Below are 26,960 nucleotides of genomic sequence, written 5' to 3' on the forward strand. Positions count from 1 at the left end.
TACATCTTAGAAACCAAAGAAACCAAATTTGAAATATAAATCAATAGTTCTAAAGTTTAATTACCCCATTATAGTCATAGTTTGTTTGCCAACATTTCTCGAGGATTTTGTTTAACTCTACAGTGTATCAGCTAGACATACTGGAATGATGTGAGTATTGCAAGTATGCAGGGTTAGGCAGAGAGCCAGATTTTATTCTCAGATCTACTTTGAACACCAATGGCTGGGAAAGATGAATTTGAAATCAATGTTTTCAACTTCATTAGGTGCTTCTTAAGAGAATGTTTACTATATAGCAGCAATGAAAAACGGTGGTTTGTTGAGATATGCTAATTGACTCCTCGAATTTGAAATTCTCAGACATTATAGTATAATTTTTAATTATCTTCAAATAAAATATGTGAGCAGTGAAACAAGAATGCTCTTTCATACGTAGGTGTGTTAGAAGTTATGGGCATTGATAGAATGCACAGGTGTGTGGATAAAATCTGCTTTATGTATGATGAACTGCAGACTTCCCCTCTAGAAATTCCTGTGCCCAGAAAACTGATCACAAACACCAAAGATGCGGTGGTACAAACCACAGTGTCATACAGAGTACCAACCTTGAATGGTAGTAAGTCAACAAAGAAAATGATTTTATAAACAATAGATGAAATATCTTTCTAACTTGTGGCTAGATGGCTCAGTAGTTATTAATAGGATACAAAATCTTTCAGCTCTGGAATATGTTTACAGAGCTAGCTCTGTTGTTATTTTTCTTTTTTATATTTTTTTTTCTTTTGAGTGTCCTGTTATTGTCCATGCTTCCTCCTTTGCATGCATGAGGTTTATGTTTTCATCTGAGTTAGCAGTACTAAGGGAAAAGGATGAAAAAACCCCGCATTGTAAGGGCCAGACATAATCCTAGGTTCGTTTTGGACTTTGCTGATGTTGCGTTTCAACCGAACTGGAGAAATAAATGGTTGCACAAAGGTAAAACACATACTCTATGTTAGTAGGAAGTGCAAGCACCAGTCACCCCCCAAAGGGGAGGGAAGAAAGCCAGGATCACATTGCTGAAAGCCCAAGTGGTGCATTACTGTGGGCCACATCAATGAGTGTTACTGCTAATAAGCATGCATTAGGCAAGTTCTGCAAAAATCCCCAGGTCTTTGAATAGCATTTTCCAGGAAATAGATGCTTCAAGTTTGAAATGAATGACTAATACTGAGCGCAGTGCATTTCTTGGTAGTAGTGTTCTGGTGCTAGTGGTAAGCGTTACTGTCTTCTATTCTATAGCCTGTCTTTCCATGGGCAGCTAGGAGAAAGCAAAAGCTGTCTTAGTTACTGCGTGGCTGCACCGAAATTGTGTTGGTGTAACTGAGGTAATAGTGAGGGGATGAGCACTCCTGAAACTGCCATGGAGAAAATGGCATATATATGCTGGTTCTCATTGCTGGAAATCAAGATGTAAGTGCATTATAGAGAATGTACATAATTTTCCTAAGTGTTAGCTTTTCATGTCCCTGAAGTAACTATTTTTTTTTTTTTGAAATATCATTTTTACAATATCAGAAAATGACCTAAGTTTGTTTGGTTTTGTTCATTGGTGACTAAAAACTTAATTAGTAATGTATTTGGCAGTAGTTAAAGTACCTCTTATGAGCTCCCCTTCAAGCAGGAGCCAGTGGGGGTGAAGTCTATGGTTAAGCAACACGTTCACCTCAAATAATCCGAGTGGGGTAAGACAGTGGAGAAAATTTACTGTATAACCTTTTAAACGTATTTAGGCAGTAGACAGCCTTTAAACAAAGAAGCCAAAAAAAGCCTCTTTATAAGCTATCATATCATGAAATATGAGGGGACTGTGACTGTGACCTCCTTGAAGTGCTGTAATATCTACTATTGAAAAGATTAAACAAGACTATGTATCGTTATTACCTTTGCACCACAGCAGCGCTTCAGCTGCACATCTATGTGAAAGTTATAACTTCCTGCTGACCTCTAACTTCAAAAAGAAAATTGTTCTAGGCTTTATTCAAGTAGGAAATTTACCAAAAGCTTCATTAAAACATTGTTAATGTTGCCTGATGCAACAACAGATCTACAAGGTGTTGTTTCAAGATACTCATAATCCAGGGAAATGAGTAAATTAATAGGTAAAAACTACATGCCAATTTACCCATAGCTCATCAAACATATCCTTAGTTACTTACTGCCATGTCACTCTTCAAGGAATAGGCGTTGCGAGAATGGTACCCACTCCGCTTTCTGTTTTTGCCATTAGGGGCTTGGATGCCTTGCCAAGAAAGAGGTGTGATTTGGCACCTCTTTCTTTTGATCCTCTTTGTGGCAGGGGAAGCTGCAAGGACTCTTGTCACCTCGTGCTACAGTCCCAGTGTTGCTTTGCTCCTCTAACCTTGTCCTGTGTAAGAAAGCTGGCCAAGCAAAGCTAGTACGTTTCTGTGACTGCTAACGGGTGAATGGCTCCCCATGGTATATGGAGAGCAGCTAGGAAACATAGGAAGAAAATCCAATGAGCAATGACTGACTTGAGAGAGGGAGCAGATTAGGATTGCACTGCTGTGTAGCATCGCTCTTCAAGTCCTTGTTTTTAGAGGGGAGAATATTGCTGAACTCTGCTCTCGAAGAGTTCAAGGTACCACACAGATGGGTTATATTTAAGATAACAGAGTTTATTTGATTCTTTCTTTTTATTCAGTAAAAGCTAGGTTAATGCGCAGGGAGTAGTGACATAGACTATGAGGTCTTGTTAGTTCAGGCTGAAACTTTTGCTGCATTTGTAATGTGTTTGTAGCATTTCAGAGCATCTGATAATTGCTTCTGGTAATAGTGGATCAGTATCGGTTTCTATGTAAAACACAGGATTTAAAAATAGATCAATATTTTAAAGAACTATAAAAATGGATGAATCTGCTATACTTTTTGTTATCAAAATGTTCCTGTATATTTAGCAAAGAAATAACAAACACTAAAGTGCATTTTTTTTTTAAAGCTGCTGTAGAGTTTCATTCCAAAAGCAAAACAAATAAGTGATATATTCACTTACCCTTTATTAGAACCTTTTTTTGGGGAAAAAATGAACGGTTGTAATCAGAACTTTCTTAAGTAGTTTTCAAATATTACTGGGGGATTATATTCAGTAACCTTTTTCTTTTTAAATTTAGCTGCAGGGCTTTGTGGTACTTGAAATGACTCATGCATTGTACCACGCCATGAAAACTTATCCCTTTGTACGTGCAGAACTATAACTCCCATTTTTGAAGCAGTTTTAGTAACTGACTAATTGAGATTAAAATGATTAAAGAGCCCAAAAGCAATGGTAGATGAGGATTTCTTTGTGTATCTGTCAGTGTGAAGAAGGGGTTTAGGTGTACATTTGTGTGTAGTTTACTTTCTTACATGTGGTGCTTCTAGGATGGTGCATATTGCATAATTGTTGAGGTGTTAATTTGATAATATGCTTGTAGGTCAGGAATGAAAAACAATTTAAGTAATTTTATCTCTAAGTATAAGAAAGAACAAGATGGTAAACAATAGCATATAGATGAAGAAGAGGACAAAGTAGGTCAACCAAGTCATCTCTGCAAGCTGGTTCTTAAATGCATGTTTTGTGTGCTTGGTTTATAACTGTCTATAAAAGAAAGTTTTCTTAGCATATCAGAAATGAGATTTCAGTATCTTGCTCAGTAGCTTAATAAAGTATCCTCTTAGTGCAGTTGGTTCCTTGTTTTGCTGTCTTCTCATTTTTAGTTTTAATTTTGGGTGTAAGTGTATGTGGGAGGAAGTTGTGACTGAGGCTTTTTGTTAAGGAGATGCTCTGTAATTTGAACAACAGAAATGTATTCTTAAATTAGACTTCTGTGTTTGAAAATTTATCTTTCAGCAGTTCTGTGCAAAAGAAAGATGTTGCTTCTCATCCTCAGGACAAGTAAAGATTCTGGTTTTTTTTTCATTGCAGATAAGTTATCTGTGCGTTTCTTGTTGTTTAATGTATATGTGATCTCTATGTGAAGGCATGTGTCTCCTTTTGCATAACTGTTAAAACACTGGCTAATGAAACCAGCTGAAGTTAGCCACAGCAGGTGTTGCAATTCAGTGCTTTAGTGATACTGGCCAGCATTCCTGAATCTAGCTGAATGATCCAGAAAATTTCTTCTGAGATATGCTAAACTCTACTTTCCAGATCTGGCAGCTTAAAATGGGTCTGATGTTGCTGCAAGGAGCTCAGTGTGCAGTCTTTGAAAAGAAGGCTGCCTGCTTGGAACAAAATGCCTGAACCCCCAGTCTAAAGGATGAATCCTTTCCTGCACTGGATGCAACTTCTTTCCTGCGTGGATGCAAAACTAAACTGTTACCCATTTCTAGCGGTCTCCAAAAGCGTCAGGCCTCCCTTTTGCCTGTATGAAAACTGCTCTGTCCCTCCTCAGCACAGATGAAAGGGGATGGGCCTGACTGAAAGAGTTTTGGAGGGCTGACCCCCGGCACCCGCTCCTTGCGGATGCATTCCTGGTGTGACTCCATTCTTGTATTTCTAACTGAAAGAAAAATGGAAAATGTGTCAAGATACAGATTCTAGCCTTCTAGACAGAGAAGAAAAACCCTGAGCAGGCTTTGCAGGAGTTCATTCCCCCACCCATGTGTGGCAGCAGGGGGTGGCAGGAGTGGGCGCTGTGTGCCTTGTGTCACTGCCTGAGCCCACCTTGGTCTATGCCAGCTTCCTTTCATGGTGTGCATACCCATGGTCAGCTGCTTAGGTTTGGAAGTTGGTTAAAGCTGTCATTTTTTCTCGTGGCCCACAGCAGACCTGTCTTGTGCAAGCACACTTGTTTTTGAGCCTACTTTAGACCCTTGGCCTCCGCAGCATCCTGGGACAGTCCTGTCTGTGGCTGCGGTACAGAGTTTGTAAGCAGTGTTTCCTTCTGTTTGTTTGAAACCTGCTACTGTTGATTCATTTGGATTATAGGCTTTGTATTACAAGAAATAGGGAGTAAATATTTCGTTTTCACCTTCACTTGCATCATGGGTGATCTTTTATCCCCCCACAGCTGGCTCTCTGACCTGAAGAGTGTAATTTGTTGAGCCTGACCATGAGTAGGTGCTTTTCCATACCTATGATATATCCCTTTGTATTCTTCTCTCAATCTTTTTTGGTTTTTGGGGAGAGGGTGGTCATAATTATGTGAAATATCTAAAGTGTCATCGTGTTATGGATTTCTATAGCAGCAGAGCAAATGATTCACAATTCCCCCCCCCCCCCGTGCTTGGAAGCAAGTGTTTCATCACTTTTACCCATGGTGGAGAATCTACTGTTCATTGTTACAGCAACAAGATTATAAATATATAGAGTTGTAAAAACAGGCATCACCACACCCAAACAAAAACTTTTTGAGTTCTATGTCTGTTTCTGAAGCTTCAAATCAGTAGGTCATCTGATCTCATGTAGTGCAGTTTTTCACAGTATTTTTTTCCTGTTTGGTATGATGTTATGGTGCTAAACGTGGGGTCAGAGAAGAGAACATAAAAATGGCCCAAAATTTATTTTCAGTATAAGAAGAATAATCTTGGATTTTTTACTTCTAGACACAGGGAGAATTTCAAAGTGATTTTTAAATCTCCTGTGTTAGTATTTTTTTTTTCTCTCAGTAACCTGGTTTAGAACTAAAAATAGTAATGAATTGTAAGAAAATAAATCTGTTGCTATTATCATACTCTTGGGTTAGTGCTCTGGATTTGTTCCTTCTCAGATGTTTTGTCTATCTAAAATCAGTTTGCATATATCCTCTGACCGGCCTACATATCTGTGAAAATGTGCATCTTGTTGAATCACACTCACAGTAAATATCTATAAACAAGCAAGTTCTTTGGTACCGTGAGCAGGATTATAGTATTAGATCCTCTGTTGTTGTTCTTCTGTGGCAGCTGTGTTGTTTTGGGAAGCTGAGGTTCCTGTGTAGCGCTACTCGGCTTCAGAGAAAATGGTTATTCTATAGTTTTGAATTTAATGCCCTTAAGTTCTTATTTGAGAAATCCCTCTTGTAGTTACTGATTTGGCCAACCTATTTAAAAGTAAATTGAATGATGATATATCAAGTTGAGCATCCATTGCTATCTTGCACTGAGAGGATGTTGTCTGCAAAGAAGACAGAGTGCAGTAGACATGGAGCAGAAGGCATATCTGATCCATGGTGTAGAAGGCAACCATTTTCCTTTCCAATTTAATTATACTAAATGTCTTTTTATTAATATTTCTTTGTATCGCTTCTGGAGATTAGTGATAATATAGCAGGGTTTATGTATGATAACTTAAAGTAAAAGTAGTTCAGTACAAGCCCGAGGGTGTTTGTGCTGTTGCTGTAGTGCAGCAGGCGCTGCTGGCAGTGACTGTAGTGGGCAATGCAAGTCTGCTTGGTAAATTGTCCAATGGTCAGTCATAGGAAAGATCAGAGCTGAAACATATGAGAGGTTGACTTAAATATTTTTATAGCTGAAGATATTAACACCTAGCACTCTCTAGGCATGACAGTAACTATCCTGTGTGGAACTTTTTTTTTTTTTTTTTTAAAAGAGCATTACAAGGAACATTAAAATACTCAGGCTTCCTAAGCATGACTGTCCTGTGTGGCAGAGGGAGATGGTGGCATGTGCCTGATGTCTGATACTTCATGAAGATAGAGGTTATCTCCTGTTTTCTCCCTCCCTCGCAAATCCAACCTATTCTACCTGTTGAGAGAATTGAGGTTGCTTTTATTCCCGTCCTGGGGCATTGCAGTTATGGTAGTGTTTGTTTCTAGGCTGTCAAGTCCTGTTGCTTTCCACATACTGCTGCTGTGACCAGGCCCTGTGGGGTAGCTGGTGAGGGATAAATGTGGGGTTTGGTGTTTTTTTTGTTTTTCCTGTTATGACAAGGATGATAGCACACTTTCTTGTTTCATCACAAAACACACTTTAAAAAACAAACAAAAACCCCCAAAACAAGCAAACACCCTCACATTCCCCCAGTCAAGCAACCTATGCCAAACAGCAATCTGTTTGCCTCTTATTTTGAGACAGTCTGGCTCTCTTTTTCAAAGCAGATTGGCGAAATTGGTGAGAGATGCGTTTCCTCAGCTGTGGCTTATTCTCCTAGCAAAGCCCTGGGAACTCTTTCCAAAATACGCACTCAAGAGAGGCCATAAGAACTCCACAAAGATGCAAACATCTATTTGTTTGCAATAGTGAATTCTTTTCAGTGATTCACAATGTGTCATATGCTTATTCAAACATTAAAATATTGCTCAGATCTAGGGGTTTTTTTGTGGCTTGACTGTGTTTTGTTTTTTTTTTCTTTTTTTTTTCCTCAAGATGAAAGAATATATTTTTATTAATGTTAGTCCACTTCAGTAAACTTTCATGCCACTGTGTATTATTTATGCTATAGAAATGCAAGTGTTAAAAGGAAACAAAATACAAGTCATTGCAGTGTGGGGTTGTTTTTCCCCCTCCCGCCCCTGGAAAATCCCATGGTTTATTTTCACTCTAATTTTATAGATACTCTTTCTTGCCCAGGGTTCTCCTTTTTTGATGAAAAGCGATGCTGAGCACTTACACATCTTGTTCCATACAGCAAAGCATAAAATACATCTGCTGCCATCCTTCTGTTATTTCAGTTGCTGAAGATGACTGGGACAGTGGGCAATACGGATGCTATACTTTCAATTAATTCTGGAAGATACACTTCTTTTCCTGTGTCTTGAGCTTTGCTTTAGTGTATCCTGAGTGAATATAAAGTTAGGCTCTGTAGATATCTAGAATGCTAGGTGTTTGAGTATAATTTAATAATCTGTGTATTATTTTAAAGACACACATAAGCAATAGCTGCTTGCTAATAAAATGCATTTACTGACCCATGAGTGAATTGATCTCTATGACTATTTAAAGCTTAGGGCTTTAAAAGTTTTTCTCTTATCTTTATGTTAAACAATGGAAAGTTTTACCGTATGTTCAAATAACGTCTTCATCAGGTTCACAACAGGATACCATAGTTAATTTTCAGTTGAGTGCTTTACAGGATTTTCTTTTTGCTGGCTGGTTGGGTGAAAGTCTAGACACTGAGAGACGAGGCCTGAGAGGGGCCTCACAATATCGTTATTGTGAATGGTAAGTAGGAGCAGCTTCCTCTGATGTACAGACTCCATGCCCAAACCAGTAGTACAAAGGCATAGCTTTTGTTCAAGGGGATAGGGGCTAATCCGAATGCTGCACACTGTGAAAAACCTTTTATGGAAGGGGGGAAAAACTTGCCTTGAAGGTGAGAGGTCAGCAGTTTAACCTCTGACCATAAAATAAGAGACTACCGAAGAATGGGATGAACAAGGGGGAAAAATACTTCAAGTACTCCATCCTTTGTTTATCAAAAATGGGTCAAGCAAATGAGTGTCAGGAATGGTTACAGGGGTTCTGATGGGACGCAAGTGAGTCTGAAGATGTGTGCTGGCTTAGCTGCACGTTGTGACAGAGTTTGGAGGTTGCATAGCTCTCTCTTCTCAAATGCTTGATAAAGCAAATGAAAATTGAATCTTTCAGCTACCCTTAAAAGTACAGTTACTCTGCTCACCTTCCCAGCCCAGCCCAGATCCTTTTTAAATTTTTTTTTTTTTTTAAATTTTAATTTTCCTTTGCATAAATTAACATCATTTAGCCTTTTAACTGTTTCCACTGTTTCTGGACTGTTTTTTTGAAGTTCATAAAGAAGCATCACAGTAATAACCTCTCACACGCGTTCAACAGGCAGTGAGATGGGTCTCTAGTTAATGCCGTGGGTCTTTGGGTGGTCAGTGCTATTGTACAGCAGCAGGGGAGAGCTGTTTCCAATCTTTGTGCAAAGGGAGTATGGAGGCTTTCCCTTCTGATCTCATTTTGGTATTATCAATGCTGGGAATTTAGTCGCAATCCAATTAGAAATGATGGAAGTTATGTTAACTAATAGTTAAGCCTCCCATATTCTCAGGTCTACCCGTTTGGACTAATTGGTTACGCTACTCTTGACCCAGGCTGGCAGAAGATACCAACAGTGATTAATATATTTGGTGCGTTAAAGCTCCCTGCCTGGCATACAACCGTTCCTTGTGCTTCACTACATCCAGCCCATGAGAACCGGCATGCAAAAAAGCAAAGAAGACATAATGCCTTGCTTGTGCACCTCTGGAAGTTTTATCCCTCACTGGCCATAGATGTGTTTTATATATGAGGTAAATTCCTCTTCCTGCTTCACACAAAGGGATTAAAGCTAGGCTTTGTTGTTGACCCTCTTCACATGTCACATCTTCAAACATTTGCTTATGACCTGGACAGCTTTAGGCCCCTTGCATTAAGAGAAGTGATCAGCAACCACCAGCATTCCTCAGCCAGCCAGTGGCAGGACTTCTCAGCACTCAGGGACATATAATTTGGTACATGCTTGATTTTATTTGCGCTTGGATATAGCACAACCTCAGACATCATGCTTCCTCTGACCCTTGGCTGAGCTTAATCCTTCATTTCTCAATTTCATGTATACATCTGTCTTTCTTGTTTTTAATTATATAGGGGTAAATTCCTCAGAAAAGTATTACTAAGTGTACTTCCATGGTCTGACATGTCTTCAAATGAGAGAGAAGTCTCTTCATTCTCTTTACGATCCTTAGAAACCCTTTTGGGTTTACTGATTTTGAAATACAGTGTTTTAGTGAAGAGCTTGTCAAATCTGCAGAGTTGTTTAAATTTTAAATGAAAGACTTGGGATTGTGGCTGTTGTTGGACATACCTACGCAGGTGATTCCTATAGCTATTAAGTGAAAGTAAAATGAATAACCCATTATACTCTATTTGCCTTGCTGTTAATGGGTTAGTTTTGTAACTTTTTCAGTGGGCAGCAGTTAATATGAATTGTGACCTTTTAGGCTTTTCAAATTCGATGGGATAAAATGGTGTTTTCAACCAAAAGGACTGACATTTTTGCCCTTGGGGAAGCACCCGAAGTTAAAAGGTTTATGCATTTTAGAGTAAGTGACCTTCCAGTAGCTTGTATTTGAATTTGGAAAACAAGAGATACAGTTTTTCCTCCATAATTATTTCTTCTGGAATCTTTAAAAACAATCTAAGCCTCTTCTATACCTTATAAAAGATGACCGGTGATGTCGTCATGTTCTGGAATAGTATGTCATGCAATGTGTCCATATTTCAGGAAGACAATGGGTTAAAACTACTGCTGTATGTAGTTTGTATCTCTTTGCTAAGTTCTTTTTTTCTGACTAATTGCTATGGTGGTAGAAAACTTCATAATAAAAATTACTCTATGTCTCAAAAATAAAGTTTCTAAGTAAGTCATGCATATCTTAAGGTGGTATATTGGTCGTGGGAAAGCAAATGGTAAATGAGCATGGACTTGAGCTAGAATAAGATTTTATTTCTAGAATCTTAACTGTCCCTTTTCCCTGAAGAAAGGAGGTATGCTTTACAGTTTTAAGCAGAATGTTATTCCGTGGAATTTACCTACCCTGAAAAGAAATCCTGTGCAGGTGGATGGGGCTTTAGGCTCCGGTTCTGCCCTGAATGTGCTTTTCAACATATGTGGACAAGACACCCAGCTCACAGGCCTCCTTTTTTGTCTAGAGCAGGTTAGTCACCTTGACAGGAATGAAGAGTTTTAGCAATAACAAGTCATCTGAGATAACTTGTTAAAATTAAGATGTGATATTTGCACATCCATGGTTTTTCAAGTCTATTTTTAGTCTTTTCAGTTTTCAGAAATAAGTTGATTTTCCCTGCTCTGGCAAGTGTGCTGATTTTGTTTATCAGAGTGATGGAAGGCTCAAGATAAGAGAGTAATCTGAGGCTTGCTTGAGAGAGAGTATGTCTTTCTACTTGAAAGGTGCAGCAGTGTTTTCGTACCTTGTATGTTTTCGTACTAATTATCAAAACAATTAATTAAAAAGGTGCTATAAGGAGATACCTTACTTTATATAGGCATAATTTACAAATACATCGTATCCCATTGATTATGAAATTGTCAGCATGGGTGATTATGGTTAGACTTCATTAATAAAAAAATGGAATTAGTTATCTTAAAGCAAAGCAACTTCTCTTTTATCTAGCTGTATATTGAACTGTTCTGGATGAGAAGTGCATGCATGTGGTTAATGATTTGTTTCGTCTGCAGCATAGTGTATATTAGCACAAGAATTTGCTTGTCTGAAAACATCCTAATACTTCCTCTGAAAATTCATTTTTATGACTTATGAAGACTAGTTGGCACCTGTGATTAATTCTTAGTATTTGTAGCTTTTTTGTTTTCCTGATAAATGACCAATGAGACAATGGTGTTTTCTTGGGGCCCATCTGGTCATGACTTAAATTTGTGTTTAGATCAGAAATTATTAGCCTTTAGCATTGATTTCAACTGTACACCCTTTCTGGTCTAGGTTTCAGAGACATAATAGAGCTCAACTATTTCTCCTAGAGGTGAATTTCCTTTTGTTTTCAGAAACAAAAGGAAAAACAAAGGGGAGAGCTCCAGGTAGTTACCAAATGGTTACCAAACCATACCAATCATGCTTTCAAGGCTTACTGTGGTGAGGGTGCAGCCATGGCAGCAGCGCTGCCCTACTGGTGGGGATGGCGAACATATGGGAGGACAGCGCATGGGTGTGAAGTGACCAGAAGTGGTTAGTGATGTGGGCCTTGTACGTAACCTGAGGTTTGTGTAATGATCTGCGTCACGGAAGAAGTTGGAGATACAAAATGGCTACTAGAATCATACAGCCCCTCCAACATGTGGAGGACATAATAGCAACATCTGATCCTTTCCTGCAACTACTGAACACAGGGAAATTGTGCAATGAGAAGGGCAGTGGTTGAGAGGAGACCTTTTTATGAAAAATTTCATACGGATTAATGTAATATAATATGTAATATTACATGAAGTGTCATATATTTCAGCTTCTTGTGCATTCTGCGTGTTGATGGCTGTTACTATTGTGCAGGTTTATATGTGCATTCTGAAATATTAGCATCAGATTTATTTGGTAAATTGATGGTTTTAGATGAGACATAACCTTAATTTATGCTGTTGTTGATTTATTAGTAAGTCATTCCTTGTTCTTTCACATCAATAATAATAATATTTTTTCCCTTGCTAATATTTTTGACTGCTCTGTATCTGGTGCATACACATGCATTACTCATGGTTTCCCTGTTCTCATCACACTTCTTTCTGCTGTTATGCTCTTTGGAAAGTAAAATTAAGACCTTCATTACTTAAGAGGCAGAAATACTCAGTTCAAACATATGGATGGCCCATCTTTCTGTAATACTGTCTTCCTTCCTGTAGTCCTTATCTGCCCATCCTCAGACACCCCATTGCTCCTCTGAGTGCATGCAGGTCTGTTTCTTCTCTTCTTTCTACCCTGAGTGGCAGTAACCACTCTTCGGGCCACTTCTTTGCCTCTGTGACCAGATAACCGACCAGCCGCAGCCTGACTGGTGTACTCTGGCTTTCTCATCAGCGAGGCAGCCAGGCCTGGGTCGGGCTCCCACCCAGCAGCGTAGCCGTGTACCTTGCAGGGTGCCTTCATCGATGTAACTGCTTCTGACTGCTTGTACTTTTAGGACAGCTAGTTTCAATGCAGACTGCTGAAATGGGAGAAGAAGGCTTCTGACCTTGCCTTCTGGAAAGGCTCAATTTACGAAGGATGTGTTGAGTTCTGACCACACGTGGGACGTGCGAGTGCGGCATGTTGTTTTGAACTTTAGCTTTTTCTATTGGGGTGAAATATATTGTCTGCTATTATCACACTATTAAATTAATTTTCACTATTTGGTGCACGATTTATTTGAGATTCCACTGGATGAAGAGGCATTAGGCGTTGAGGTTTCATAAGATAAAATACTTTTGCACTCTAACCACATCACAGTTACTTTGTAATGGGGTGTAAATTGAAATCATGCCTCTACATCACCCTCCTACTTTGCTGTTCTGAATAAATAGAACTTTAGAAATCAGTACAGAAACGTAACTCTTCTGTTTTATCACTGATGTATGTGATACCAAGAAATGTCTTGGAGAGTTTCCTGGTTATTGAATGTATTTTGGGGTTAGTAACCCATAGAGACTGGAACCCAGATCTCCTGCTTCCAAGGCAGCAAGACACAGTACCATTCTGGTTACAGCCCCTTTACGTATATTGGGATGCCGTTTACATCCCCTGTTTTACTGATCCTGCTTTGGCAAATAGTTGGGAATTTTGACCTGAGTAAAATAACTAACCCTGGGCTTGCATGGAAATGTCCTTTTTTTTAATGCATGTAAATGTTCTTCTGAATGAAAAAGAATTAATTTTTCCAATATCTCATGATATAAGTCATTTCAGGTTTCCAAATGCAAGGTCACGCAGCAGGTAACTGCCAGGACTGAAAATCAGAGCGTGTGTTTTCTAATTCCTGGCGTGTTGTGCTTCTGGCTGGGCCCACGTTCTAGCTCTGCTGAAGCAAAGAGGGACAAATATAAATGAAGCTGAAGAAAAAAGGATATAATTTTTTTTTCTTGCTGCCCTCTGTAACTACTTTGTGACTCTTCAGAGCTTTGAAGCAGGGTAGAGAGAAAGGTGCAGAGAGGTGCAGCTATGACAGAGTTTGTTTTACTAAAAGATCAATATATTTTCCAGTAGGAAAACACCAAAGAAATAAATTGGATTAACCTTCTGCTGTGTCTGTTGTTCCCCTTTGAAAGGCTTGATGAGGGAAAAGTGCCTGGTTTGGGAGCATCCCTGGGAGGGGTACGCCATGGAGCCTGTGCTCCTGCCCTGGGAGGTCCTTGGCGGGGATCAGAGGGGTCTCTCTTCCCCAGGACATCAGGTGCCAAAGCCACAGTGCCTCTGCTGGGTCAGCCTGAGCCCCTTGCTCTCAGCATGCATTGTGTGCGGTCACTGGCTCGGAAACTTCTGGGAGACCCTTTCTTAATGTTTTCTTTGTTTTCTATGGAAAAAACCCCAAGGTTTGGGTATTCTGTGTAAGTATTTTGGTGAATGACTAGAATATCTTCAGTAGCTGCACGGACTAATACTACGGGGGACTCGTAACATCAATGCTAGTGTAAAGGTTGTTTTATGTACTCTTTTTGTCCTGACCATGGCTATTGAATACTGAAACATGAGTGCTTCATGATAGAGTGAGAATCTCAGCTGATTAGAGGTTTATTAGCTGTTGGAGTAACACTGATCTTTCTGTAAGCAACCTCTTAACCTACTCTTGTGTTTTGTTCTTATCAAAAGTTTAGTGTTGACTTTTAAGGATTGGTATGTGAAAAATGTCAAAACATTGATTTTCAGCTGCATGCTGCCTGCCATAGACAAATCGGGGCTGAATGCATGTGGGCCAGCCTCTAAAATTTTTTGTTGTTGATTCTTGCTCACATGGAGGGCCCTTGGGACAGATGGCCCCTTGCTGTTGACGGTTCGATTACAGTGATCACCCACAGCTTCTGAGGAGTGCGAAGAAAAGAAATTGCTTTCTTTGTCAAGGTGTTTTCAATTCAATTCTCACCCATTAGCCCTGTTTGGTTAAGTTTTGAATTACTCCATCAGGTGACTGATGAGTTTATTTTTGCCCCCCAGTGGTATTAAAATGGATTTGGTATAAGATGGAAAGCAAAGGCAAAAAAAGATTTGTGCTTATTGATCAGTGCTCCTTCATCTTTATTCTGGTTTAATGTATCATGAACAACAAAGATAAAAATGAACACTGAATCAGAATAGGCTAGAAAATATATATGTGTATAAGATATTTTAATTATTTTAGATCTGTGAATTGTTTACACATACAGCAAACTATATATGTAGGCTATGGCTAATCAACATGATTGTTATGGTTTTAGAGCTTTGTGTAACTGAGAATGTTTATGATTGTTATAATTTAATTTGTAGCAGATTGGTATGTATATAAAATTATGAAATGTTTTCTGATATAGTAAAAGCTTTCATAGTCAGACGTGTTTCAGTTGTGGTGCTGTAGATGCTCTGAGGAGTAGGAAACAGCCAGGCTAGGTCCCGGTTCTCAGTGCTGCTCTACTCCTATCCTTTGCTACCACAGCCAGTAAGCAAAATGTGAAAGGTTTGAATTTCATATAGACAACATTAATTGTAATGGGAGAATGAGAGCAGGATAAAGATAGAGAATTTGGAACTATATTTTTGTAACATACAATAATATTCATTCGCTTTCACTCATTATTGTTCATTTCATTAGATCACTGCACAGCCTGTCTGGTTGAAACTTCTTTGAACAAGAGACCTAGTGACAGCAAAACAGAAGTATTTTGTTTTGTAAACCTTCCTCAAACATTAGCAAGGACTTAAGGCATGTATGGTGCTCTTGCTTGTTCTCTTGTTACCCGAGTTCTTAGATCCTCGTTTTCATGAGCTGTAATTCACTCATGATTGCAAGTTAAAAATAGGAAAATTAAAAATAACACTATGGCTCCAAAAGGCATACAATTGTTGTCATACTTTACAAGCTCATTCTAAAGACTTACCAGGTAAAAGAAACTCCTGCTTATCTTGTGAAGAGACCAAATGAAGGCTGAACATATTCATTTTATCTGTGCACTATCTGTGCAATGAACTCTCACCCTGATTAAGGTTTTATCCTGAAGCATGGCTAATAGCATTGCAGCCGAAAGGACCCTTTCTTTCTGTCCCTAGTTAGCTGAAATGGCTTACTGCTCTGTCCTTCAGTGGTAACAAATTCTTGGGCAAAAAGGGATTGACCTGCAGCTCTGAAGGAGGTGGCAAGTTGTAGCTAGAAGTTTTAACCACCTACTTGCTCATAAAAGGGAAAAAGTATTTATTGCGTAGTTTGAGTGTGTTACAGACAGGGAAATTGGAAAAATCAGAGGAACTGTCAGGTCCAAACCCTGTAGTTGCCATCAGACAAAGCCCCACATCTCTACAATGCGGTAGGCTGAACCTTGCACATAATGAGTTGGAGTTCAGTATTTGCACACTGTTTTCACATCCTTGATTTTCCAAATACTTTGAGGAACCACTATCACAGAAGTTAAAAGTAGAAGTTCTTGAAAATAATTCTATGGTAAACTTTGTAATCAGTAAATATATTGCATGGCTTTGCAGTGCGATGTACACATGTCAGATTCACACACTGCGGTACAGATCATGAGCTGTTAATACTTTGATGGGGTGGTACTAACTGCATGTAAAAGCTGTGGAGTTGCCGTGACGTAATGCTGCGAGTAGCGACTGAGTTGGACCCACTGACTTCAAATGCGAGCTGTGTTTGTGTGGAGTAGAGAAGAATGTGGTGTGGTTTTTGTTTAAAGACCAAGTGAATCTTACAGCTGTGGATTGTTTCTTTGTTTTCCTGTGTATTAGAAACAAAATTCTGAATTTCCACAAACGTCGTGTGAGCACTGGTATCTTGAAACCACTTAGAAAGTTACATGTCTGTGAAAAGAGTCAATTAAATTCTAAGCCACTTGATAAGTCCATGAGTAATTTGGGTTACTTGTAATTTGGGGCATTTTCCAAGCATAAGTCCTACAGAAATTATTTTAAACTATGATACGGTTTTCAGTTTACTTGAAAGCCTGCCCAGCTTATGTTCAGCTACAGTTACAAGCAGTTTCCTTGGGAACAGCTTCCTTGCGGGAGGAAGACGTTTTCATCTTACCTGTGAGGACTCAGTCTTTGTAATTATGTTTCTGAACCTGACTGAAAAGGTACTGGTATAAAAATCACATTTCTGATTTGCAAGTGTGCAACCACGAAGACTTACAGGCGACAGCTACTGTGACTATAACTGAGGCAGGCTAGTAAAATGTTATTTTCCATTTTCCCTTTCTTAAAGAGCGGTATTTAGTGTGTTGTTTGACACTGTTGTCATTGAGTTCACACTTTACTTTGTATGAGAAAAATTAAAAGGAAAAATGTCAAAAGTCACACATTCCAAATATCTCCTTCAATGCCAGTGAGAGTCAGGTACCTTCACTGCCAAAATAGTTTTTCAGAATGGGGTATAAGCTTTACAATCAGTTGACAAGGCAGAGGCCACTGGTGTGGCAAAGGGAACGGGGATAGGAGACACCTGGGTCCTGCGTTCTGGCCACACTGTGGCTTATTTTGAAAGGCAAGTCCAGGTCCAGCACCTTGCTCAAATGTGCTGCTGAAGTTACTGTGTAAACACCTAGAGACCCAGAAAAATCTCAATGTATTAATATATAGCAGGACAAGCTGACAAACGTAGCTCCTGAAACTCGTTAACGTTTTTCTGTAACTGACATGATTCTATAGTGTCAGTATTTAGCTCCTAAAATTGTCAGTGCTCAAGCACTCAATATTACTGGTCTTTGACGGGAAGTAGTTGGCTTTCCAGGGGAACGTACCTGTTTCGGTGCAGTGGTTTTTTGCCTTGTGTTCGCTTGCTATTTGCTGAAGTAGCAACTGTTTGAAACTGTGGTGGCAATTTAGGAAGGCACATGAGTGGGTGAAGTGTGAGTAAAGAAGATGAAGGTGCTGGATTGTTACGATTTGGTACAATTTTGTAAATAAGTTCTCTTTTGCTTGTATGAAAAGACTAAGAGCGTGGTTGCATTCTGCAATAAGCTTTCTGTGGAATAGTTAGAGTAAGAACAGACTTAACGGTCCTGTAGAAGTTTCTTTCAGTGTTCCTTTGATGAGCAAAAAAATATGTGGACTACATGATTTGCATAAAAGTATACTTTCAAGTATTTTCTACAGTGGCACCTTCATTTGCATATTGTCTTTAATCTGACAGGTTTTAAGTGCCAGAGAAGTTAGTGAGTGTTCCTTAGTTTCACTTTTTTTTTTTTTTTTTAATGAAGTTGCTTCAATGTATTTTGTCCTTGTTCTTTCTTTTGATTACTGGTGCTTGGAAAATACTGTAACTCCCTTCTTCCCCCCTTTTCCCGCGGTATCTTGCTCTTCCTCCAGCTGCTGGCGGGTGCTCCACTTTGATCCCCCAAACCTGGGAGCTGAAGACCACTGTCACACTCAGATCTTCCTGACAGCAGTGCCTTCCGTTCCCACTGCACCTCTGGCACTTCATGTATGAAACTGTTAACAAGCAGATTTTAATATGATATACAGAAGTCTTTTTTTGCAAGAAGTAATCTTTTTATGTGAATGCTGTTTTTTTCATCAGATGATTTCATCTGTGAAAACGCTTGGGTTGCACGTTATGGTTCATCTCTTATTTTGTTTCTGAATCACTGTTGTAATAAAATACTATATTGATACAAAAGCATCATTATAATTATTGTTGCAGGTTTCTGTCAAATTATTTTAAGTATGTAGCAGATTTTTGCCTTTGAACAGTAGCAGTATTATAAACTTGGTTTAGGGAACTAATTTTTTATTGCTGAAAACGACTTATTCTAACAAAATCAATTCCGCTTATTGCTTAAGTGTGTGTTTATAAAGCTGTTCCCTGAGATAATGATATAGCATTTCAGCTTTATTAACTGCATTCTGGTGTTCATGTAAGAAAAACAATCTGGAACTTCTTTTTCTTCCAGACAAGAAAGAAGAACTGTCTGCAATAAGCTTTCCTTTGCTGCCTTCCTTTTCCTCACTGTGTTTCTTCCCCACCCCCATAACTCCTGGCCCCAGTCTCTTCTTTCCCCTCTGCACTGACAGCTTTTTTCCAAGGAATATCTTTATAGCATCAGAGCCAATGTAGCTGGAGTGATACTGAGCAGTCATATAGTCCATTCCTCTGTCCCAAGACGTGACCAACTCTGCTTGGCAGTCTTTCTGTCTATCCTGCTCCGTAAAACCCAGTGACGAAGATTCCTCCTCTCCAGGCAGAATATTGGACTACTTAATTAATTCGTTTCATTTTACCTTAGCTGTGTTTTTCTGTCTGAAATCGTTCTCTCTTGCTATCAAGAGAATTACCTGAGATGATGTTTCTCAGCATGTGTTTGTAATTTCTGTTCCATTACCAAATTGAATGTCTGCTAATTAGCTTATCCTGTTGTATTTTTGGGTGACGTTTATAATCTGCAAGCTTAATGATTGTGAAGAGTATTTTTAGAGTATATTTAACTACTGAATTTTTGGGAAAGTTACCACTCGGAAAGCTTTGTCTTTATTTTTCTGTCGTTCTGAATGCACTACTTCTCTAATCTACTCTGTCATGAGAAATAGTACTTTTATAGTTACTTAGATTTGTTACAGAGGTTGAAATGTGTTAGAATTGGTTTTCCTAAAAATACAGATGATGTGCTTTATGAAGTTACCTCTATGGGAATAGATTTTTGGGGAGGAGTTACCTTGAAGATATGAATACGTTTTCCTCTTCTCTTAGTGTGTATCACACTTGCCAGCATTTTTCTTGTGGAGCAGTTCTAGATTACAACATTTTAAATACTTTTGTTTTTAAGCATTGCATGTGACTCACTTTTGTCTTTGTAGCAAGTGTACTGTACTCTAAATTTTGGTCTCTCAACAAACCTTTCCGTGCTTGTCTCTTTTTTCTGAATTGTACCAAGAGTTGCACCTGCTTCTAATCGTGGTCCTCAGGGTCTTAACTGGTTCTTTCTGAATCTTATTATAAAAAGCTTTCTTTTAAAATATATATAAACAGAGTTACATGATCGCAAATGATACAAAAGTAGTCAAATAAGTCAAACGTCACAAGTTATGTCTAGCAATGTGTGCATGAGCTGCAGCCTCACAGTGGTGTGAAATTCGCACCTGGGAGACGTACTTTCCAATGCTGTAGGATATTTAGCAAAGGAATTTTCAGACGTTCCTGGTACATGCTAAAATGTACTTTTGTAAGAAATGTCTGTCCTGGGTGCTGTAGGCATAGGAAGAAGTGATGCTTGTATGTGCATATATATATATATATATATATATATCTATCTCTACTTACACGTGCAACGCACAAACCATTTTATGTGTGCACTTAACAATTTCCTCTTACTACTACAGTTACTTAGACTTGGCACAAAGTGTTTGTCCCAAAAAGTCTGTTAAAAAAAAAGAAAACCAGGAGAAACTCAGTAGTTCCTCAGCCTGCTATAGCAGCAGCTATTTTTGAGTGATTCTCATCCTTTCACCCATAAAATCAGCATAAAATTGACCTAACATTGCCAGATCAGATGGGGTATCTGGAAAGTAATCCTCAGGGAAAAGAAAATTCAGTCTTTGTGAATCTGAAGATAAAGTGCATAAAGTTGCAGAATCGGATTATACTTTCTCTTTTTATTTCTAAATCACTACTCTTTTGTTTCTTCCTTTGTAGCACTTGTGAGAAGTTGCCACAAAGATGTGTCAGATGCTGCCTGAGTCTAGCTCCAAAAGCAGAAACAAACATAATCTTTTGAAAAAAGCCCAACCCCTGACTCAGATAATTATGATAAAATTGCAAGGCTTTTAATAGGTCTTAGGGTTTGGTTTCAGAGAGTGAAGGCATAGAAAGAATATAGTAACCTTTATTTTTGAAGCACAAGTCGCATCAGATCTTCTTACTTAATAAATGTATGGCAAGTACCTACTAAAATAACTGGTTAAAAGCCAGTAATAACAAGTGCAAAACCCAGCTCAAAGCAGTTGGACAAGTCTTGGAGGTGTATAATTTTTCCTGAATGTAGCACTGAACGTTTTTCTTGAATTGAGTTAGGAATATTTTTTAAAATGTTGGCTCTTTTTTGTTTTCACGAAGGAGTATTAAGAGTATTATTCTGCCTGTTTAGATCACATGAATTTAATTATCCTCTCATGATATAAATATCCTTTCAAAATAAATGTTGTTATACCTGTAGTTCAGTGAACTGGAATTTACTTCAGAGTTGTTTTTATTATTTCAAATGAGACCAAAGTAGTATGAGAGCGCCCTAAAAACATGAAGTAAAGATGGCAAACTGTGCAGGACACTAAGTTATAGTTGTAGGTTTTATATCTGTTAGTATATCAGGGCACCAAAAGAAGTTATTGGAGCTGCTGGTCTTGTTGCCAGTAGGTAAAAGGCGCTCCTGTGAAATGTAATTCAGCTCCATGGGCACGTCACCGAGGTGTGAAGATATTACCCATTTTGTGACCCCAAACCCCAAGTTTGCTCAATTCTGAGATTATACTTTGCGCCTGATTGTGACCTTTTAAAATTGTGCTTGGTGGTTTTGCTATTGTGATCTGCTTTCTTTTTTGAAGCCTGGCGGTTATACTCCCACTAAGAACAGTGAAAGAAAGAAATTACATTTCTTTCTCATTTAGAAGTTTATACATTAAACATTTTACAAAGTATCAAAAAAAAAACAAACCTGTGATTTTGTTACTGTGTTGCTAAAGCATTCAATATACTAAATGTTTCTCATGTAACTGTACTTCACATCTGCCGAAATACTCTGCGCGGTTTCATTGCTAGGAAGAGGTGAGCTTGCCAAGTCCGCTCCTCCCTGGCAATGCTCCGTCAGCCTGCCTTACTGCAGAATGGTCCGCGCACCTATTTGCAGACAATAACTCTTGTGTTTTGCAATAGAAGCAACTATAAATGGTACGACAAGACTTGGGAAGTTCTGAACAAGAAATAGGTGATAAGAAACGGAACTAGATGCAGCTTAGTAACCAGCTTGCATTTCATGAGGTCTAGCAAATGCTTAAGGCCGGATTGCTGCCGGGTGAAGCGGTCCTGCTTTCTTCTCAGCACAGCTCCCCATTCCCTGGTTTCTCTTCCTTTTTTTTTCTGGCACAAAACCAAGGGTTTTGAGGAACTGATCTAGTAGACGCTGACCTGAAAAATTCCAAATGGTTGGTTTGATCTTGGCCAGTTCCCTCATCTGGTTCAGCGGTAGCTGTGGAAAAGTCTGCATCAGCAAGAGGGACGATGGTACAGGATAACCAACAAGTAGCTGGTACCGGGAGTGCAGTGGGATTGCTCGTTTGCAGAGAAATTTGTGCTTGAAATGTTTGTGGAGATATGGCCTTAGATTTGCAAGCTCTTTTAAGGTATTTTTTGGATTCTGCACAATTTCCAGTGGTTTTTAGCAAGTAATGTATGAATTACTTAACAGTGAGTATTTGATATGTTACCGTGCTTGCTGCTCCTTGAATTTATCAGTGATAACTGTTGCTATATAATTACTTTCTTTTTCATCATACTAAATCAGAATAAAAATAAGAGAACCCTTAGAGTATAGGCACTGAGATATTCAAACTCCTCTTGTATCTGGTCATTACACACAAAATAAATGGGAGAAAAGATCTCTGTTTTAAGGAACTGTATTTATTGGCTCTCATATTTTTATAAACATAGCATCTTATCTTGTTTCACGTCTGCCTCCAAAAGTTCTTGCTCACTATATCAGATGCAGGAAGATTCCTTGTGCAAAATACATGTATTTTCATAGATAATAGCTGCAGAACCCTCCCAAGATGTTCTTAGGAGCAAAGATGTGCTTGTCCAATAAGAAGAGTCAAATAGCCACATTTTTATCTAAAATATCAATTAGATTTGAATTAGTTGAAAATTAAGTCTAAATTAGGTTGAGTTGATTGACAAGTTGAATTTTGCAACACATTCAAAATGTACGTTCCACTGTTGGTTTAACATCTGGCCCGGGGTGAAGGAGGAATACTGGCTTCAGTCTCCAGCTCCTTGTGAGCGGGCCAGCGGCAAACACGGGCATGGCAGCTGCATGTTGAATAGCAGGATTTGAAATCAGCAGCTGGGAATGAAAATACCATCAATGGCATTTCCCTTCTATTAAAGCTTCAATTTGCAGCAGCGAACATATGTGGGGGGTTGAAGAAGAGTAGAAAACTCTGTACTTTGCCAAAAGTGGAGAACCCTCCGATTCTGATGTAAAACGTAGCAATAAGAAGGAGGTTTCTGGTTTATCAGACAGTGCTAGCGTTAGAGACTGAAGTGGAAATCTGAATGCATTTCCCAGATCTTGGCTCCTCAGAAGACAGGAATCCCAGCAGCTCCTGAGGTAGCCAAGAGGTTGCACTTCTCATCAGGCAGTGTCCCCTGGCACTTACCCGGGGGTTTCTCTGTTCGTTTTACGGCCTTCTGGCACCCAGAGGTGTCGTCGGCCGTGCGGTCAGCGGCAGGAGGATCTGCCTGACATTGGCTAGGACACGAGCAGAAATTGGTGAGCTCTCCCTCTAGTCCAGGCTTTGGCACCGACCTGGGTCTCCCTTGCAGGAAGATGGGTAATTTCACTTTCAGCACACGGACAAATGCTGCTGCTAATCTGTTGTATAAAAGTGCTGTGAAGCTTCATGGGTGTCTGTGATACAGTTTAACAGTAGCACCTCGGGAAGGTTTTGTATCACAGGAGATTAAAAGCTTTGGGGGGATGAAGAGCATAATTCGGTTTTTGTTGAAAGGTTATGGTTCAGGTCGTTGTGTTAGATGCCTTCAAAATAATGTTAATTGTAGGCTAATATATAGCCTAAATAACACTGATTATTCTGATAATTAAGTTTATAATAGGTTAATGAAAACTTTAAGATATTATTGAAATGCTGATTTTAAATGGCTCTGAACAGAAACTATTCAAATGTGCTAGCTCTTCTAAACTCATCCTTGAGAGTGCTGGTTATATTGGTACTATCTTTAAAATCACAAATTACACTTTTCTATACCTCATAGAGATCTTTGTTTCCCCCTTCTTATCATTTTACATCTTTTTTTCCTTGGATGGAAAGCGGTTTTATATCAGTATTTCTTAATTAAATTCAAATGTGAAAATTGAACATGTGCTTAAAAAATGAAGTACTCAAAAGTTAAAAAGAGTTGAATATGAAAATAGTTCAGTACATTATAACCTGCTACTGTATGTAAAACAACAAACATATAGTTTCATAAATATGAAATAAGCCTTTTTAATAATCCAGTATTTTCCTTAGTTTTTAGATACATTTTTGCACTTGCCTCAAAGCTTGACGCTAAGCTGACCCTCTCTTTAATATTAATGTACTCTGACTGTAATACTCTGTTCCTTTGCCTCTGATTAATGCTGTCTGTCAATTATTTACAGATCCAGTGGTACTGTGGAAGTTCCCGGAGGACTTTGGAGACCAGGTTGGAAACATGAGATTGAACTTTTTTTTAATGTTAGAATAATAATAAAAAAGCTCTCCTATTCAGCTGTGGAGAGGCAGATGCTAATGATAGCGGGGAGGAAGTCTTCACCCAACTGGTGGCTTGGTGATTAGAATGCCTTTGTGACAGGCATATGCAATAGCAGTTGTAGAGCACTGTATATCATACTAATTCTCTGTATCACCTTATTTTTGATACGAAGTGTTTTATAAGCTGTTTCTGTTGGAAGTGTTGGCATTTTATCTGTTGTAGGATTGAAAATGTGGAAAATTTATCAACAAAACTTTGCCAAACATTGAAGTTATAAATTGTGTTAACAAAAACCACCAGAACAAAAAAGTTGAAGAGCTACACATCTATGTCCTTTTAATGTCAGAACCTGTGCGTCCTGTTCCTTTAATCCTTTACAATGCAAAATTTTACGTATTTATTTAATAATATTTTAGAGATACCCTAGTTATTTGCTTGGAAAAAAAAAATAATCCTCAGACCCTTAAAAGTGACAATGATCTGAATTTACTGATTTTGAAAGCATGAAAATCCTAGTTTCTATGTGTAATTAATCCTCAAAGGAAAGTTTATACATACAGGACTGATGGATTATTTCACTGTTTGTAGTGATAACAAAGGTATTAATTAGTGTGTTGTGTTGTTTTTTTTTTTTTTCCCTGGACTATTTTATTAAAGTTATTAATATTAAAATTTAACGGAACTAATACATTTGATTAGTTCAGCAACTTTTAGATGAGTTTCTTCCATGGAAATATTTTTATTTTCATAAATAAAAATACATGAAAACACTAAATAGAAGAAATATCTCTACCTCAATGTCTCTCTTTGCTCTTCTTTTTAGACTGATACTGAGTCAAACATATTCTTCATTGGTAATATCACCACAATGAATGATCTCGAAATACTTTTGTACAGTAGATCTTGATAAATTGTTGATTTTTTTTTTGAAATCAATAATACAAGATTCTCTAAAGACAGCTATAAGCTGATTCATGATGAAAGGAATAAATATACAAACATAGAAGGTAGGATGTCTGGTTAGGGAATAGCATCAGTCAGAAACATGTGCAGCTTATAAGATAGTGATAAATGGTACATGAGCAAAGTGTGCCGTTATACGTTCTTAGCTAGATATCCAGCAAGTTTTGATAATTTTCTTGGCTGCAGAATGATTATCTTCATTGTCATTTAAATTCTTTTTTTCTAGTTTCTTTTGTTCTTTTTCTTTTCCCTAAGAAAGACTTGATCTTAAAAAAAAAAAAAAATATGTATGAAGAAAAATGGGAGCTTATTCAGTAAGTCGAAGGTTATTCAAAGAACAGCTGGTGTAGAAAAATGATTAGAAGATGAAGATCACTAAAGACTGGAGGGAAATCATACAAAGATGCAACAGACATACCTAATCTATAAAAACCGGAGTCCTCAGGCAGCTTACTGCCTTTGGGCTCTGAAAAACCTACACCTGCACATTGTGTCTCAGCAGTGTAGGGAATCTAGCGTTTCAGGTAAATTGCTTGTGTTCCTGGAAAACAGTATGTTTTAATCCTCGTCCTTGCAAGGGAGCTTTTCCTATTAGAACCACTGAATTTGAACAGAATATATAGCAGCTTCTATAACAACCCCCCGAGCCAAAGAATCAAGTGAAAGCAGCCGAAGCCTTCTGTGCGCATGTGTGTGTGCATGTTGAACTCTGTAGGTTTGGATTGGAGACCTTGAATACCTACCAGATTTAATTTTTTTAAATGATGAGATCTCACTAGAACTATCAAGGCTAATTTCAATGAAGGTTTGTGGGGAGAATATTTAAAAAAAAAAGGGAAAAGATAAAAAAAAATAAAAAGAATATTCGCCATCCTATTTTCCAGTCATTTCTATTTTAAATGTAAAATGTGTGAGTTAGTTTTTGGATATATCCCAAAGAATCATCTTTCCTAAAATCTAAGGGCTGTCTGTTTGCACAGTGATGTGATAACAGTGGGCAAAATATTTTCCTCTCTTCCTGAATTTTTCTACAGTTTATCATGTCACCTTTTTGTTGCTTTCATAATGCAAAGAAAACTTGTCTAAGCCATTTTGATATATTCCTCCTCTTTCTCACATTCGCCCTCTCAGTATGCGTGAACTTTCCAATGCTTACTCATCCCTAATCCTCTCTCTTATTCTTGCGGCCTGCCATTTTCTTTTATGCTGGCCAGTATTCTTCTTTTGGTCTCTTTTTTTTTTTTCTTAAATATCGACTCTCCAAAATCTTGTTTTGGAAAACATCCCATCTGGTGTGGATGGGATGTAGAAACTACAGATGATTAGCAAAAAGAAAAGATTAGTGATTTGTCCTAATCGCTCACATGCAGTCCATTAAGTAAAGGAAATATTAAGGTGTAGTTTTGGTACCACAAAAGAATTTGCAAGATTCATTGTTGGTTTCCTTATCTGCCAAGACTGCAGGGAAACCACTTATTTTCTCTCTGGTAATTCTTCAGATGCCAGAATAAGAAGGAAAAGGGAAAAACACAGAATGGGGAAAGAAAAAAAATAATGCTTCAAGGCAGGAAATGAAAAATACTTCTCTTTGCCAGGAGTATTTCAGAAAGTTGGGTTTTTTTTCCTTTTTTTTGTTTTGTTTTGTTTTTTTTGATGGTGGGATTGTAATTAATGTTTTAGTGACTCTCAAAACTATCAATTAAACAATGAACTCATGCCAGGTAGAATTCTAAGTACAAAGAACCAGGTTACCCTTTCAAAGAAAATCTTTATTTAAAAGTACCCCAAGAGCCAAAAGAACTAATCTGTTTGAGACATCACAGAGTTACAGTTTACTGTTATACTGGCATTAATGCTAT

The 26,960-nt window shown here is 38.2% G+C and overlaps 1 protein-coding gene across 2 annotated transcripts in view; it reads left to right on the plus strand.

Moving 5' to 3' along the window:
• Positions 1–26,960, plus strand: part of DENND1B (DENN domain containing 1B) — a 162,270-nt gene that overhangs the window by 16,237 nt on the left and 119,073 nt on the right. For both annotated transcript variants that reach the window (XM_082311510.1, XM_082311511.1), the window contains exon 3: positions 24,044–24,087. In XM_082311510.1, the coding sequence (XP_082167636.1) occupies positions 24,044–24,087 (44 nt within the window). The remainder of the gene's footprint in view (positions 1–24,043; positions 24,088–26,960) is intronic.

This window comes from Platalea leucorodia, assembly GCF_965183815.1.
Source record: "Platalea leucorodia genome assembly, chromosome: 5".
In the NCBI taxonomy this organism is placed as follows: Eukaryota; Metazoa; Chordata; class Aves; order Pelecaniformes; family Threskiornithidae; genus Platalea; species Platalea leucorodia.